Source organism: Odontomachus brunneus, unplaced genomic scaffold, assembly GCF_010583005.1.
Source record: "Odontomachus brunneus isolate Ranch 3 - 2012 unplaced genomic scaffold, Obru_v1 Obru_scaffold_028, whole genome shotgun sequence".
Classification (NCBI taxonomy): domain Eukaryota; kingdom Metazoa; phylum Arthropoda; class Insecta; order Hymenoptera; family Formicidae; genus Odontomachus; species Odontomachus brunneus.
The window spans coordinates 1273843-1286092 of record NW_022639478.1 but is presented as its reverse complement, the minus strand read 5'-3'; the positions used below and the strand labels follow the sequence as shown (position 1 = coordinate 1286092).

The 12250-nt window shown below is 34.5% G+C and overlaps 2 protein-coding genes across 8 annotated transcripts in view; one reads left to right on the top strand and one right to left on the bottom strand.

Annotated features, from left to right (window-relative positions):
• The window catches only part of LOC116842909 (alpha-tocopherol transfer protein-like), a 7381-nt gene extending 4536 nt beyond the window's left edge, over positions 1 to 2845 (top strand). For all 6 annotated transcript variants that reach the window (XM_032812770.1, XM_032812766.1, XM_032812767.1 and 3 more), the window contains exons 3-7: positions 1128 to 1219; positions 1432 to 1674; positions 1857 to 2051; positions 2190 to 2361; positions 2494 to 2845. In XM_032812770.1, the coding sequence (XP_032668661.1) occupies positions 1128 to 1219; positions 1432 to 1674; positions 1857 to 2051; positions 2190 to 2361; positions 2494 to 2528 (737 nt within the window). In that variant the 3' untranslated portion in view covers positions 2529 to 2845. The remainder of the gene's footprint in view (positions 1 to 1127; positions 1220 to 1431; positions 1675 to 1856; positions 2052 to 2189; positions 2362 to 2493) is intronic.
• Positions 2803 to 12250, bottom strand: part of LOC116842910 (alpha-tocopherol transfer protein-like) — a 13849-nt gene continuing 4401 nt past the window's right edge. For both annotated transcript variants that reach the window (XM_032812771.1, XM_032812772.1), the window contains 4 exons: positions 5864 to 6040; positions 4920 to 5473; positions 4141 to 4291; positions 2803 to 3665 (listed from right to left, as the gene is read on the bottom strand). In XM_032812771.1, the coding sequence (XP_032668662.1) occupies positions 3634 to 3665; positions 4141 to 4291; positions 4920 to 5473; positions 5864 to 6040 (914 nt within the window). In that variant the 3' untranslated portion in view covers positions 2803 to 3633. The remainder of the gene's footprint in view (positions 3666 to 4140; positions 4292 to 4919; positions 5474 to 5863; positions 6041 to 12250) is intronic.

Genomic DNA, 12250 nt, shown 5'->3' with positions numbered 1-12250 from the left:
TAATAAAATGCCGTAATAAAAAATATGTATTTCTGTCTAAAAAAGCAAAGTTGACCTTGTCCTGACCTTGGCGACGTCATCTTAGGTCAAATAACTACTGTCATTAAATGCGACTTTTTAAGCCTTACAACTTTTATTCGAAACATTTTTCTCTAAAATGCTCCCCCGCCGAGTTTTCTTGCCGTTGCCGAACTTATGGGACACACTGTATATATATATATATATATATATTGTTTTTTAATTTAATATTTTGGAGGTTTTTCGTTAAAACTTACTTAGGAAGAAATACGACATCGTGTTAGGTTGCTAGATTGCGTTACTTGAGAAAAGAGGTCAACGAGGAAAATAACAAAATTCGCGAAAAGACAAGATGTTTTGTGTCAAGTGTGGAGAGAGGAAGACTTTCCATTTTATATAATAAACGCATAGTGTAACACCTATTGTAACACGTTTGCTCAGGTGAATCTCTATACCGCTGTTTTGTTGTAGAAAATTACAAAAGAAATCACAAAGGGTGACAAAATATAGCATCTGATTTTTCCTTGTTTCCTACATGTCTTTCCGAAGAACGTCGGCAGTCTGCCGACGATCGAAAGGCATACATGGAATGAGGATGTAGTCTCGCCGCTGTGTTTAGAGGGTCTGCGGTGTTAAGCAAGTGTTGGTTTAATGATAGTAAAAGTATCAAGCACGACGTGCGAATTCAGTTACGCTTACGCGAGTCAAGTGAAAACGAAAGTTGCGCCTGCTTGCATCGCGATGACCCCGAACAAAGTTCCGTTTTTGTCTTCAAGTATATCTCTAATGAAAATGATATCTTGTCGCGGCGGGCGGGAGAAACAGTATATATAAATAATAGCAGTATCTACGGTATTAATAGACAGTACATATATCTTATAACAAATAATCCAAGAGTAACTTAAATGTTCATCGATCCATTCAACGATAGAAATAAAATAAAATAATTAAATTAAATTAAACGAATAATTAAATTCCGATTTTTTAGTTTTAACTCTATTCTGACAAAAATGTTCAATGTATATGAACAAAGTTTAAACATAAATCTAAGTTTAAACTGCTATTGAAAAATCGGCCCTAAGTTAATCTTGTTTATTTTATTTTATTAGGAGAACCTGATTTGCATATCTTCGATTCTGATGAATTTTATACAATATTCTTACGACCATGCAAGTGGTATGCTCAAAGTGCTTTGTTGCTTGTAAGTTAGAATTCTCTTTAGAACCAATACAACGAATACAAAAAATTCTCTAGACAACTACGAATTAACGTACATTAAGATCAATCGTACGTTGATACTATTTGTGCGCAAAGTGTCTTGGAGTAAAACGTACTGGTTTCAATATAAATTCTATAGCTGACTTGTGGAATCTAAAACTATACTCAGATACACCTTCATATGTTTTTTAACAGATAAAAGGATACTTTCGCTTCTTCCAAAATTATTCACTTGTTAAAGGCTTGATACCCAGCAAAAATAAATTAGGATTTTACTCTGGCTTAGTATATCCGTTACCGCTTCGTGGTAAAGAGGGGTGTAGAATCTTCATAATAGAATTAGGAAAACAGTGGAACCCGAAAAAGGTGTCACTAAATGATATATTCAAAACTCTGGTATTATGTCAACTAGCGGCAATAATGGAACCAAAAACACAGGTCTGTAATTAAACAAGTCATTTATAGTAATAAATATTTAAAAACAATTTTAAATTTATTAATTTCACTTTTTATTTCTTTTCCTACATCAAACGACCATCGAAGGTCATTTAAAAATCAGGAGCTGTCCACAAATAAATGCATAATAAACCGCACATCATACATTTAACGTTTCTCTTCAGATCAGTGGTGGACGTACCATCTTAGACTTTAATGGTCTTTCACTGAGTCAAGTGACCTATTATAGTCCGAGTTTCGCCAAAATGGTGGTTGATTACGTACAAAAAGCTTTACCTGTCCGCATCAGATCTATTCACATTGTTAATCAGCCGATTATTTTCAATATAGTATTTGCTATGTTTAAACCGCTCTTACAGGTATGACTTTACAAAAACCTACTTTCTATAAATCTATATAAGTCTTCTATAACGATACATAGCGAATGTCATAAATATTTTGCAAACCCGTTCAATATATCACGATATACGTTAAGTATATATTATTGTACATTGCAGGAGAAGATCCGCAAACGGATACACTTCCATGGGACAGATAGAGAATCCTTAATGACTTTCATAGATAAGAGCGTGCTGCTTAAAAAATACGGCGGCGAGTTGGACGTACCTGATGAATCGTATAGCAGGGACTTATGGAAGCATTTTTGCGCCTTTGATCCTTTATTCGAAGGTAATTGTTAAAATGCTAAGCGTCGGATTTTATAGTAAATAAAAAAACATGTCGATTTTGCAATTGCGCGATTGCGACATAAATCGAATATACTAGACAGCAAAATTTTAACGATTTTTTTGTATGTTTCAGTTCTTGATAAAATAGGATACACAGATAAAAAATGATCGCTTCTCGACTGTAACCATCGTTGATAATTCTCGACTATACTCATCATCAACAATCGTACACACAAAGCAATACAAAGAAAAAAATAATGATTAAAAAAGTTCTCTGAAAGGATGCAATCTATTCACGGTTATTATGATCATAAACACGAATTTCCATCAAGTCATAGTGAAGGTAACCTGCTACAATAAAAATAAAATTTGGATTGGAATAAGGAGGAATAGAAATACATGCTGCTGTGTACTCTTAACCAAAACTAAGACATGTCAGAAGTGTTTTATCGGTGTTGTTTATTAAATATATATTAAATCGTTAATGACTACTTGTGTTTCTTGACATATGTCTATTTCTACGCCAAGATGACCATCAGATAGACGATTATTTAAGTACACAAACCATACAAATACAATAACTCCACATTATCAACGCGCAAGGAAATTCTTTAAAAAGACAGAATTTTCTCGTATTCGTCGTAAAACATCGAATTCGTAGTAAAACATCATTATAAAATATTGATGTTCTCTGCTCACAGAATTCAGGCGGAATGCGCAATACTTTTATCACACGACTCTAAAGACGAGAGAGTGTCAACAAATTTGGAATAAGATCACCGACTCTTAACGAGTCGATTCCCTAAATTGCCGCTGTAATTGATGTCAAAATTAGAAGCAGAAAAGTGCGGAAGCGACACGATTATATCTCGTAATATCACATCTCTTTATCTGACTGTACAAGTCGGGCGACAAAGGCCCTCACTTTAACTCTTCTTTATCGATAAAAATGCTTCTAAGTGTGTTTATAAAACAATTAAAAGTCTTATAAGCTACATTTAGAGAGACACCTTTATCGACAAAAGAAAGCTCAGAATAAGGGCCAAAGACGTTGTTAAGAGGACAGCCATAAAGACATATGACTTGTAATAACATATTGTGAAGGAAGTTGCAAAGTGGATAAAAGTATTGTCGAGATCGAGCGAACGAAAATGACCAATGATCGTTCTAATTGACACTAAATCAATATGTCACATCTGATAACACTTTTTGATTGTATCCCAATAGTACAAGTCCAACTATCTACATCCCCTATCCCAGCATGACGAAGAAACTATTTTTTCTTATAGCCGTACGAATTGATAGCTGCAACAGAGACGAAGTATTCGTTAATGTTCAATTATATCGAGTTATGTGACACAAGTGTTAAACGTTTCATTGAAATACGTTATATTGGAAGAGATTTCAAAACTCTATTCGAATTTCTCTTATCAATTGATTGATTGAATGAAATAGCAGTGCTTTAAGTTGTTACAATTAAGAATCATTGCTGATGTGCATATGCAGTAATCGGTTACAACAGAAGCTAAAGTGACGGTACAGCGTGTAACTTATATATAAACTAGGAGAAAATTTATATTTTAAAGCAAGAAAACCTTTATTTATTTAAGCATAATTATTATTTAAATAAGATTTATACATTTTATAAAGCAAAATAACGTGACAGTATGTTGAATGAACATCAGCAGTGACTCGCAATTGTGGCAATTGAAGCGCTCCAACTTCGTTCGATGAAAACCGTTTTGTAGCTGAATATACGATAATTTAGCTTTCTACTCACCCTCGAATTCCTTGTCGACTTGCACTAATAGGTTGTACCAGGTCGTACCATCTATTTTTGAAATCTCCAGAGTGCCGCCATAACACTCTGGCAAACACTTTGGCGAAATATATTGGTGCAGCGATTTCCGATCTGTGCCGTGGAAAATCATCTAGCGAAAAACATTGAAGAATATATGAACCGTTGACGATCTAGTTGAACCGTGAGCGATTGTCGCTTATGTTCATTAAGGTTCGTATTAATAGTCGTTATTTGAAACTTGTCTCACGTAAGATACTCAGATTTTAATTCAGAGTTAGATGTGTGTGTGTAAGTTTTTCAGTTGAATTGCAATTACAAACATAAATGTCATATATTACTAGCTCAAACTATCCGGCGTTGTCCGGATTATCATAAAGTGTTAAGGAGATGAAATTAAGAGGAGGGGATTATAGGTTTCATGATAGTTTATATTTTCCGCAGAGTTCTAGAGAATAAATATACAAAATTTGATTCAGATTAGTCAAAAAGTCAGAAGTTTAAGAACGTACAAATCATCCTATATTATATGTGTGTGTGTGTGTGTGTATATAATATATATAATTCAATTAGAATATTTGGATTTGACTTTGAATAAAAATCTGAGTATTTCACATGAAACAAGTTTCAAGTGATAATCATTAATATAGGCTATCGAGATAGTATTAATGTCATTTCACGAGGGGAAAGGAGAGAAAGTGAGAAAAAGGGAGGAAGAGAGAGAGGGAGAGAGAGAAATGACCGAAAACGCGCACACTCACTCTGCTCTTAAGTTTCTCCCGCATAAAGGGTTTGAAAAGAGCAAACACCATGTTGAACACGTATGGCTGATTCACGACATGTATGTTTTTAATTCTCAACGCCACCGCATCCTGTAACAGATCGACTATCCTCTTGGCGAACGGCGGGGTGAATTGCCACGTTTGCTGTAGACTAAGACCGTCCATATCAAAGATGAGGACCGCACCAGCTATTTGCGAGGTCGGCTCGAGCATGGCGGCCTCCAAGTATAATACACAGCCCTTGTAAACTTCGTCCAGGCTGCATTTGTTGTGCTTCCACTTCTTGCCGAGTTCGACTATCAGTATTCGCCGGCCACACTGGTCGCGTTTGGGAAGTACCGTCAGAATGTTTTGCTCGAAGATGTTTTTCTCTTTGCTTGGCTTCAAATCATTATAGATATTTGCATGCTTTAGCTTAAAACCGTAATATTGTTTGATGAGATCGCGTGTCGATTCGGGATAATACTTGCACGGCCTCAAAAATCTGATTAGCCATGGCTCGTTGTCATATGGGCATTTCAGGTCCGTTTCGGCTGTACATAATAAAGGAATTTTTTATGTACATTTCTAACGATTTTAAAATGAGAAAGAAAGGATTAAAAGAAAACTGACTTTTTTTTAACGAAAATATTGAATAAGTTACGAACAAGTTGAATAAGTTACGAACAAGGAAATCTTAAATATAATCTCGAACACCTGAAAAATTCGAGATTTCTAAAATAGCCTCTGAAAAACCCGCAAAAGGCTCTCAAAAATGCCTCATGAAAATTTCATCTCAGGCATTTCAAGAATTACGTTTTTTGCGAATGTATGTTTCCTTAAAATATATTATTACACTTTATATTGCTATTCTTTCCTTCAGATTTTGTTTTATAAAAATTGTTTCTTTCTTTATTAAACTTTTGTTTCTTGGAAAATGTCACCTTTCAATAATTCTTTCAAGCGCTCAATCGCCTCTTTTTGAACCTCAGGAGTTTCTCGAAGCTCTTTCCTGGCTACCTCTAGCATCTCCGAGCTAGCTGGTTCCAACTCAAATCGTAGAAGAAAGTTGCCGATCTTTATTGACGGCATCTCCTCGGTATCCGACAGCATGGCTGAATCTGAAAGAAAGGTAATTATGTAAATTTTAAGTTTGACGCGATATATTAGTAATATATAATATTCTAATTATAGAAAGAAAAAAGAAAATTATAGAAAATTATAGAAATCATATAGTTATATATACATATATATACATTTTTTCGCACTTTGAAACTCTGAGAAACACGATAATATTTCAGTTTTTATTTAATTCCACTTAAATATCCAAAACGTGTACTTCTGTAAAGTCGACCGATGTGTGTGGACACAGAATACATATTTTAACGCCGAGCAAATAACGGTGAAAAAGACTTTAAAAAGGATTGAGCGGCGGTATTAATCCATTGTGTAAACTGACGAAAGAGACGAGTTTGCTTGCTATGCGAGCTGTCGCTAATTAACGTATTATGAATTTGGTGAGTAATGTAGTTAAATCGACTGTTACAAGGCTGCATCTTGAGAATCTTTGATTATGTCACGTTCACGGACAATAGTTGAAAACATGACTCAGCTGCGTTATTGAGAATTGATCACCCAATGATTGCAGAATTACATTAAGTTCCTGGCGAATTTAATTATTTAATTTCGTATTCTTCCCTCATCGATTATACTACCGTCGCGATCATCTTCCGCTTATTATTCCTCCAATGTAAGGCTATCGATATATTTGGGATCATCGACAGACTTCAAACGTATGGGATTTTCTAATTAATAAAATTAGATACAGTCACGACATATTATAAGCATGTATCTAATGTAATTTCATCACTCTCGAAGAAAAAGAAATAAAATAAATTGCTATTGTTTACTCGACGATTAGGACAATTATTCCAAACGATCACACTTTGCCACCTGCCAGTAAGGAATATTTAAACACACATTTATGCCGCCGATATCTCGCGTATGTTAATGACGATTATAATTTTATCACGTATCTTCGATATGCGTCCTTGACCGCGAGCGATTCTTCCTTACTGAACAGATAGAAAACTTTAATGGAAACAGATTGCGAAAGCAACGAATATAAAAAGATAAAATAGAACAGATTTAGGAAGTTTCTATTATCATTTGCGGAGACATTTAGACTCGTACGAATAGTTGTTCCTTGAAACTTGTTCCAGGCATGAGATACTCAGATTTTTATTCAGAGTCAGATCCAAGTTTTTCAGTTAAATTACAATAAACGTGACATTTACATTTGTAGTTGCAATTCAATAGAAAATATCTCATCTAATTCTGAATTGAAATCTGAGTATCTCACTTGAGACGAGTTTCAACTAATGACTATTAATACGCACCTAAGTATTTTCAGTATTCCGCGAGTAGCGTCGCGCGATTATTTAGTCATTTTTATCAAAGACATCGTATACGCGGTGTGAATTGAAATTATTGTTGAGCATAAATCGTACGTACGTTTGTCACGAAATACTATTCTACAGTTCTGATACAAGTTAACGTATCGTTTGGTATATTTGTTCATGCAACTCGCTGGTTTTCACATTTTCCTCCTTAGTAGCATCCTTGAAAGAAAACAAACGCGATGAATCAACAACCGCAAATGCCCGATACCTTCTCCAGCTCTTGAATAACAAAGTTACAAGCACCTTGGCAAATTCATAACTTGATGATTGCGCGAGAACATTGCGGCGATCGATATACATATACACGCGAAGAGATATACATACGTTATAAGAGATATATATACGTTTGTGCGCGTAATAGCTTGTATACTTTGGTGTGCGATACTGATATTGTTGCTTCGAACGAGGTATAACTATGGTTAGTTTTTATCAGCTGCCATGTGACTTATCGTATTTTAAATAAACATGTGGCGTTTTGTTTTCGCGTTCGCGATGTGACAACGAGGAATCGAGTCAAAATTCACTGATGAATAAGTGGAAATATACAATTAAATATATGACTAATTTGAGAAAAACCTCTGAATTTTCAATTAATTTGTTCATAATTTTCGAAAAAATTATCGAAATTCAATTCTTTTGTATTTAATCGATATAGAAAACATCGAGAAATATAAATCTATGAAGATTTTGGTGATTCAATAAAATTAAAAAAAGTTATAATAAAAAAATAAGAGACATGTCTTTAAGAACAGTAACGTTTAAAAAATTGGTCTGTATAACGGTTGAAATAGATGACAACTAAACTGTAACGATTTTGTAATACTTTAAATACTGTACCTACTTTTGTTTGTTTAGTTAAATATCTTCTTAAAGATAGGATGATTAAAAATAATCTTTATAACCTACAATCAATATGTAAAAATGTAAGAAAAATAAAGTAAAATATGAAAAAAATCACACGATCATTCTTCTAGTAGCGTGCGTTAGCGTGCATTAGCGTCTATCGATACGTATATGTTTACAAACATATATCTAACATGAGCAGTCCCAGTCAAAAGTTAGTACGCCAAAGCGCGAAAAACGATTATTTCTTTATGGATTTTTAAACATTGCGTAAATTTGATTGATATTCTCTTGTTATAATTATGTCAAAAAACTCATATAAATCATGTTTATGAACATTTAGCACAGATTTGTAAAGCTTCTTCATATTGTATTAACAATTATTTAATGTAATTCTCTAGTAATATTAGAAAATAGCAATATTAGACAAATATAGTAATAGACGCGAAACAACTACCTTAAACTCGTTGGTTGAAATTATATAATGTTTACGCCTCTGGAACACAATCAACAGCAAAACAGGATGAAACGATAGCAATAGATCGGAGCTCCTGTTTTCCGTGACGCGTGACGGCACATCACGGCTCGTAAATTGGCTTCGGATGTTTTTGACCGTGTGATTACATCGCGACTTGACGGCCAAAATTACGAAAGTCCTTACGCTGCGAATCGATACACGAAACTGTAGATCGCACGAGCTATTGGCATGCGCGCGCGCGTGTTGCACAAAATGATGAATGCGTTTCACGTGGCGATTACGTGTCGAAAATAGTTATTACTTGTCGCCAGAATGTCCTACTCGCTTCTCCCACATGCGATATCAATTACGTAAAAACAGTTAATAAGAAACGGAAGGAAAGAATAACCATAAGAATTCTCTCCATTTTACGTAATTTTTTCTTCCTCTTAATTTAAAACTCATCAATTTCTCCAATTCCTTCGACTAAATCCTGTCTTGATAATTATGTAAATATCAAGATGAATTATACGCCTATAAATTATATAGATTATAGTAAGAATCTTTAATCCCATCTACATTTCATCTTAACAATTATCTTGAAGGCTGCCAAATTGAAATGCCAAGCATAAAAAATTCTTTTCATTTTACGTAATCATGTTTTCTCCTTCTTTAAATTTTTTTTGAAACTCATTAATTTCTTCAATTCGATTGAATCTTGATTTTTTGATAATTATATAAATTATATTAAGATGAATTATATGATTATGAGTTATATAGTCAATAAAAATGTTCAATTCCATTTATATTTTCGCTTGATAATTATCTTAAAGTTCGCTGAATTGAAACGTCGCTTACGTCAACATGCAGACAACACAAGTGATAACATGATGAAATGCTCACAACAAATGTAAGTCTAAAAACAAGTAAGTGTTGCGTTGAACGTCGTTTGGAAGATGATTCCTTTCACCGCTCTTTCGCAGCGGCGAAAGCATTTGGCTCTCTATTCTACTTTCAAGTCGTCATCGATTGTTGGCGTCGGCAAACAACTGGCAGTCGACCAAAACACCCCCTCACGATTGTGAAAAGCGCGTACATTTACTACGGAAGGAGCTGCTTGCGAGCAAATTGGCGATTTCCGCTGACGCTCTGACGCGCCGTTCGCGTCTCGTCACGATCTCGAGACGACTGCAACTTCCGTCCGAAATGTGCGATGAAGAAGGAATGATTTCGAAGACTTTTTACAAAAGAATATTCAATAGGCATTTAAAGATATTCAATTTGTAAATCACTTATAAGTATCACTTCGTGTACAATAGAACCTAAACGCAGCTCAAAGAAATATTTCTAGACTGACAGATTTTAGTTTCAACACACGCGGTATTAAACAAATTTCTTCATTTGATAACAGTAGATAAATTCATCTCAGTTCAATGTGTCGTTTGATTTTTATTTTATTAATATTAGGTGCACAATGGGAAAGATGTTGGAATAAAAATTACGATACGAGATTGTCTCGAGATGCGATTTCTTAATTATATTCTTCATGAATCTAATCTCTTATGAATAAAGCGTTGTCAGTGAGTCTGATATCGAGAATCGCTTTGCGGTAACAGTTCGCCGAAGAAAACGTGATAGGGTTTCGCGCTGCTTAGTTTGACCAATTCCGGGTACTGTACACGTAGGCACAATATCTCTATCAGACAAGAGCAGGAAGGAAGGCTCCGAGCTGGAGTCCAGATTTATCATTCGACGCTCACGGCTTTGCATATAACAGTTTCTCGCATGGTTGAAAGTTGTAACTCGCGTTTGATGAATTGTGCAAATATGATAGCGCATAGCGCGAAGGAAACGATTGTGTCCGTAAAATAAAGGTGCGCCGTAAATGGCACGTCAAATATTTATCGTAACGAACGACTCCGCGAAACGCGAATCATCCGGCCGCGGAAAACAAAATGCTAATTATTTCACTCAAAACAATTCATCACGAACCTTGAGGAATATAGTTTCTTAAAAGCGACTCTCTCACATCGAATCGTTGGACATAGAAATTTGTTGAATCTATTAATGTAGAACGTTCGCGGCAAGATCAATACTCATATGCTGTAAAAAACTTTGTGTCAAATTTAACACATTTTTCATACATTTTAATTTATTTATTCTAATTTTTGTGATAATTTAACACGGCAGCAAATATGTAAAAAACAACACAACTTATCTGTATGTGTATACACTTTATATATAAGATATGTCATGGAAAATTCGTATGTTTACGTAAAAATTATGTTATTTTAATAGATAAAAATAGCAAATTTATAAAATCAACGCGGAATAGTAAAAATAACACAACGGCAATATGCAAATTAACACATAGATATGTTAAAAAAATTTGACGCAAAAGTTTCTTCACAAAATACAAAATGTGTTTTATCGTGTGATAACAAAGTTCATTTTGTCCACGGTCGTATTATCTGGGATGTATTTTACATATGACGGACTCACCTTATCAGAGCTTATAGGAACTCTGTATACATAAAGAGAATTTTATAGCGAAAATTATTGTAGGACTTTGTAACCGAAGAATAGATCAATATTCTGCAATAATTCACCCTTTCTATCTTTTCATTTTATATATGCTACTTATATTTTACGAACTGAAATGTACTATTAAAACACTTGCTAGGTTTTTAAGGAAATCCTACTATTTCTAACGAAATTTACTATATTCCTTAACAAGACAGGCCTTATTGACAATTTATTCCTAGGCTACTAAAAACATAATGAAACTGGAAAGAATTGATGCGAAAAGAAACTATAATATTTTCTCCGCGTACGTAACACCGTGACCCAAAGATTGATCAATGGCAGTTTTGTACTTTGAATTGTACTTACAATGATATCGCGTTGTCTTCCGCAACTTTCACGTTAAGGGAAGGCAAATAATACGGTACATTATCCATGCTACGCCAAACACGATCTAGCCTCAGCTAAATGCCGACACGTCCCACGGTAAATCGAGACGAAGATAACAAACAATTTCCTTGATACTAAAAAGTTGAATTATTACTTTTTGTCTTCGAGTATATCATTTATAACGATTTTCTCGACGAGAAACTAGTTTTTATTTAACACATCTTATATAACAGGGCCGTATCCTTTAAGCGTATCTATGCGCGCGTCAACGGACATAAGATACTACCTATCAGTATATCAGCTTTCTGCTTAGCAAGCTGCTAGCACCCTTGTTACGCTGGTCAAGGTAAGATCAACATTAAACTAATTTGACAGTCCACAGATGAGTAAGAGGATGTGGAAAATTATCGGCTACCTCGTGTGTATCGGCGTCATTATTGTTTATTAAAGGAAAAATTCATGTTTTTTGTGAATCCTAATTTCAATGAGGTATTATGACTTGAGGCAATTCTTTAAAGAACACCGCTTAGGTGTTGTATCTGTGTCACGGCCACAGAGAAATTGCGTCACGGAATCAAAACCAGTTTTGAGTCCAGTTTACCTTTTGAAGTAGGTATCATGTGTAACAAATATAACTTCGATATATACATATATCG